Genomic DNA, 5,000 nt, shown 5'->3' with positions numbered 1-5,000 from the left:
GCCGCCCTCGCACACCACCGCCTTCGCCCGGGGCCCTCGGGGAGCCGGCAGCCGCCACCGGCTCGGGCTGGACGCTGCTGGGCCCCCGCGGGCCCCCCTCGGCCGTCCCAGTCCCGCAACTCCCTTGGCTGCGCTTTCGCGCTCGGCTCTCGTCTTCCTTTCCCGTCATCGGACCCGCCCCAGGAAGCCGGCCGAGTGCCCCGCGGCTTTCTCGCCGGCCTTCCTGCCGCTCGTGGGGTTGGCCGGCCCGTGGCACGCGCCGAAGGCCGCGCTCGGCAGCAGACGCGGAAGAAAAGGGGCCCTCGGAACCCGCGCTGCTAGACAACCCCTGCCCATAGTACGGACAGACGCGTCCTGGCCCGGCCGGGTCGCCAAAGCGGCTCGAGGCTCCTCAGCGGGGAGGCGCGCGAGAGCAGGCCGCCTCTCACCTCGACCTAACTGGAGGCGGCGCCCGACAGCGACCCCTTGGCCGACTTCCGGGGCCGGCCGCGACAACACGTCTACCCCGAAAATGCCGCCAGGCGCCTAAGTCCCGCCGGAGCCGGGTAGACCTGGTGGCCCGGAGCCGGGACGCCGGCGGGGCGCAGGCCGGCGTCTGCGGCCGCGGCGGCCGGATCGGCCGGTCCCGGAACCGGGTAGACCTGATGCTCGCCAGCCCCGGAACCGGGTAGACCTGATGCTCGCCAGCATCCGGCGGGGCACGAGGCCGCTCGGCCCCGCTCGACTGGGGAAACGGGTCGACCCCAAAAACCGGGACAACAGGTCTACCCGCCGAGCACGGACAACAGGTCTACCCGCCGGGCTCGGACACCAGGTCTACCCGCCGGGCTCGGACAAAAGGTCTACCCGCCGGGTCCCGACAAAAGGTCTACCCGCCGGGCTCGGACACCAGGTCTACCCGCCCGACTCGGACACCAGGTCTACCCGCCGAGCACGGAACACCGGTCTACCCGCCGGGCTCGGACAGCAGGTCTACCCACCGGGTTCGGACAACAGGTCTACCCGCACGGCACGGAACACCGGTCTACCCGCCGGGTTCGGACACCAGGCCTACCCGCCCGAGTCGGACACCAGGTCTACCCGCACGGCACGGACAACACGTCTACCCGCCGGGTTTAGGCAACAGGTCTACCCACCCGGCTCGCGCACAGGGTCTACCCGCCCGACTCGGACACCAGGTCTACCCGCCACGCATGGACAACAGGTCTACCCGCCGGGCTCGGGCACCAGGTCTACCCGCCCGGCTCGGACACCAGGTCTACCCGCCGAGCTCGGACAACAGGTCTTCCCACCGGGCTCGGACACCAGGTCTACCCGCCGGGCTCGGACAAAAGGTCTACCCGCCCGGTTCGGACACCAGGTCTACCCGCCGGGCTCGGACAAAAGGTCTACCCGCCCGGTTCGGACACCAGGTCTACCCGCCGGGCTCGGACACCAGGTCTACCCGCCCAGCATGGACACCAGGTCTACCCGCCGGGCTCGGACACCAGGTCTACCCGCCCGACTCGGACACCAGGTCTACCCGCCGGGCACGGACAACAGGTCTACCCGCCGGGCTCGGACAAAAGGTCTACCCGCCGGGCTCGGACAAAAGGTCTACCCGCCCGACTCGGACACCAGGTCTACCCGCCCAGCATGGACAACAGGTCTACCCGCCGGGCTCGGACACCAGGTCTACCCGCCCGGCTCGGACAACAGGTCTACCCGCCGAGCTCGGACAAAAGGTCTACCCGCCCAGCTCGGACAACAGGTCTACCCGCCGGGCTCGGACAAAAGGTCTACCCGCCGGGCTCGGACACCAGGTCTACCCGCCCGGCTCGGACACCAGGTCTACCCGCCGAGCTCGGACAACAGGTCTTCCCGCCGGGCTCGGACACCAGGTCTACCCGCCGGGCTCGGACAAAAGGTCTACCCGCCCGGTTCGGACACCAGGTCTACCCGCCGGGCTCGGACAAAAGGTCTACCCGCCCGGTTCGGACACCAGGTCTACCCGCCGGGCTCGGACACCAGGTCTACCCGCCCAGCATGGACACCAGGTCTACCCGCCGGGCTCGGACACCAGGTCTACCCGCCCGACTCGGACACCAGCTCTACCCGCCGGGCACGGACAACAGGTCTACCCGCCGGGCTCGGACAAAAGGTCTACCCGCCCGACTCGGACACCAGGTCTACCCGCCCGGCTCGGACAACAGGTCTACCCGCCGAGCTCGGACAAAAGGTCTACCCGCCCAGCTCGGACAACAGGTCTACCCGCCGGGCTCGGACAAAAGGTCTACCCGCCGGGCTCGGACACCAGGTCTACCCGCCGGGCTCGGACACCAGGTCTACCCGCCGGGCTCGGACAAAAGGTCTACCCGCCCAGCTCGGACACCAGGTCTACCAGCCCGACTCGGACACCAGGTCTACCCGCCGGGCACGGACAACAGGTCTACCCGCCGGGCTCGGACAAAAGGTCTACCCGCCGGAGTCGGACACCACGTCTACCCGTCGGGCTCGGAACGCAACTCTACCCGCCGGCACCCCCGCCGCCGAGCCCAGTCGGCCGCCGCCCTGCCACCTTAAGAGAGTCCCAGCTACTCCCCCTTTTTACCCACGCCGCAGACAACGCCCTTTCTTTCCCACTCGGAGCCCCGGGCAGAAACGGTGGCGCCTCGGCGTCCGCCGAGGGCCTCGGCTAAGCGCTTGGAACCCGCTCGAGCCGCCCGACTCGGAGAGCGCGTCGAGCCGACGAGCCCGGAAAACAGGTCTACCCGCTGCCCCGGGACACCGGCTCTACCCGCCGGCTTCGGACGAGGGCTCTACCCGCTGGGCACGGACGGCGACTCTACCCGCTGCGCACCTCTGCGGCCGAGCCGAGGCGGCGGCAGCCCTGCCACCCAGGCAGAGGCCCAGTTACTCCCCCCGTTTCCCCGCCCCGCAGAGAACGTCTCTTCTTTCACCCTCGGGGCAGGGGAAAGGCTGCTACGCTCGGAGCGCCGGGCAGAAACCGCAGCGCTAAGCCCCGAGACCGGCTCTAGCCGCTAGGCTCGGACACCGGCTCTTCCCGGCGGCGCCGAGGCGGCCGAGCCCGGTCGGCCGCAGCCGCGCCGCCTAAAGAGAATCCCAGTTACTCCCCCCGCTTCCCCGCCCCGCAGAGAGCGTCTCTTCTTTCACCCTCGGGGCAGGGGAAAGGCTGCTACGCTCGGAGCGCCGGCCAGAAACCGCAGCGCTAAGCCCCGAGACCGGCTCTAGCCGCTAGGCTCGGACACCGGCTCTTCCCGGCGGCGCCGAGGCGGCCGAGCCCGGTCGGCCGCAGCCGCGCCGCCTAAAGAGAGTCCCAGTTACTCCCCCCGCTTCCCCGCCCCGCAGAGAACGTCTCTTCTTTCACCCTCGGGGCAGGGGAAAGCCTTTACGCCGGAGAGCAAGTCTGCCGCAAAGGGCCACGGGAGATGGAGTCTCCGCAACAAGACCCCCGAGAGAGTACTCGACGGAGCATGCCCGCTGGAAGGACTCGCAAAGAACTGTGGGAAATCCGGGAGGTCAGGGCGGGGTCGGAAGGGCACGCCGGCGCGCCAATCGACGGATTTAGCGGCTGCACGCCGTCCGCTCGATCCGCGAATTCGGTGCCACGCTCCGAGCACCGGCCGCAAACAGGTCTACCCGCCGCCGGGCCGGGCCGGGCGGCGGCGCTCCGGCTCCAAGTCCGCTCGCCGGCGGGAACAGGTCTACCCGCCACCGGGCCGAGTCGGGCGGCGGCGCCCCGGTTCCAAGTCCGCTCGCCGACGGGAACAGGTCTACCCACCACCGGGCCGGACGGCGGCGCCCCGGCTCCAAGTCCGCTCGCCGGCGGGAACAGGTCTACCCGCCACCGGGCCGAGCCGGGCGGCGGCGCTCCGGCTCCAAGTCCGCTCGTCGGCGGGAACAGGTCTACCCGCCACCGGGCCGGGCCGGGCGGCGGCGCCGCGGCTCCAAGTCCGCTCGCCGACGCGAACAGGTCTACCCGCTTCCGGGCCGAGCCGGGCGGCGGCGCTCCGGCTCCAAGTCCGCTCGCCGACGGGAACAGGTCTACCCGCTTCCGGGCCGAGCCGGGCGGCGGCGCCCCGGCTCCAAGTCCGCTCGCCGACGCGAACAGGTCTACCCGCTTCCGGGCCGAGCCGGGCGGCGGCGCTCCGGCTCCAAGTGCGCTCGCCGACGGGAACAGGTCTACCCACCACCGGGCCGGGTGGCGGCGCTCCGGCTCCAAGTCCGCTCGCCGGCGGGAACAGGTCTACCCGCCACCGGGCCGAGCCGGGCGGCGGCGCCCCGGCTTAAAGTCCGCTCGCCGACGGGAACAGGTCTACCTGCCACCGGACCAGGCCGGCGGCGCCCCGGCTCCAAGTCCGCTCGACGGCGGGAACAGGTCTACCCGCCACCGGGCCGGGCCGGGCGGCGGCGCCGCGGCTCCAAGTCCGCTCGACGGCGGGAACAGGTCTACCCGCCACCGGGCCGGGCCGGGCGGCGGCGCCGCGGTTCCAAGTCCGCTCGCCGACGGGAACAGGTCTACCCGCCACCGGGCCGAGCCGGGCGGCGGCGCTCCGGCTCCAAGTGCGCTCGCCGACGCGAACAGGTCTACCCGCCTCCGGGCCGAGCCGGGCGGCGGCGCTCCGGCTCCAAGTCCGCTCGTCGGCGGGAACAGGTCTACCCGCCACCGGGCCGGGCCGGGCGGCGGCGCCGCGGCTCCAAGTCCGCTCGCCGACGCGAACAGGTCTACCCGCTTCCGGGCCGAGCCGGGCGGCGGCGCTCCGGCTCCAAGTCCGCTCGCCGACGGGAACAGGTCTACCCGCTTCCGGGCCGAGCCGGGCGGCGGCGCCCCGGCTCCAAGTCCGCTCGCCGACGCGAACAGGTCTACCCGCCTCCGGGCCGAGCCGGGCGGCGGCGCTCCGGCTCCAAGTCCGCTCGTCGGCGGGAACAGGTCTACCCGCCACCGGGCCGGGCCGGGCGGCGGCGCCGCGGCTCCAAGTCCGCTCGCCGACGCGAACAGG

The 5,000-nt window shown here is 72.4% G+C and overlaps 2 protein-coding genes across 2 annotated transcripts in view; both read left to right on the top strand.

Annotated features, from left to right (window-relative positions):
• The window catches only part of LOC127464344 (collagen alpha-1(III) chain-like), a 5,592-nt gene extending 5,254 nt beyond the window's left edge, over nt 1-338 (top strand). Inside the window, exon 5 of the mRNA XM_051774653.1 lies at nt 1-338. This exon is cut by the window's left edge and continues 1,429 nt beyond it. Within this exon, the coding sequence (XP_051630613.1) occupies nt 1-338 (338 nt within the window).
• Nucleotides 339-1,453: 1,115 nt separating this feature from the next.
• Nucleotides 1,454-2,998, top strand: LOC127464347 (serine/arginine repetitive matrix protein 1-like). Its single transcript, XM_051774656.1, has 2 exons — nt 1,454-1,698; nt 2,245-2,998. Exons 1-2 carry the CDS (start codon nt 1,454-1,456, stop codon nt 2,996-2,998), a joined length of 999 nt encoding a protein of 332 aa, XP_051630616.1.
• Nucleotides 2,999-5,000: the final 2,002 nt, after the last annotated feature.

Source organism: Manacus candei, unplaced genomic scaffold (genome assembly GCF_025592945.1).
Source record: "Manacus candei isolate 608988 ecotype Guabito, Panama unplaced genomic scaffold, ASM2559294v1 h1tg000211l, whole genome shotgun sequence".
Taxonomy (NCBI): domain Eukaryota; kingdom Metazoa; phylum Chordata; class Aves; order Passeriformes; family Pipridae; genus Manacus; species Manacus candei.
The sequence above is the reverse complement of the archived record's forward strand: the minus strand, read 5'-3'. Positions and strand labels throughout refer to the sequence as shown.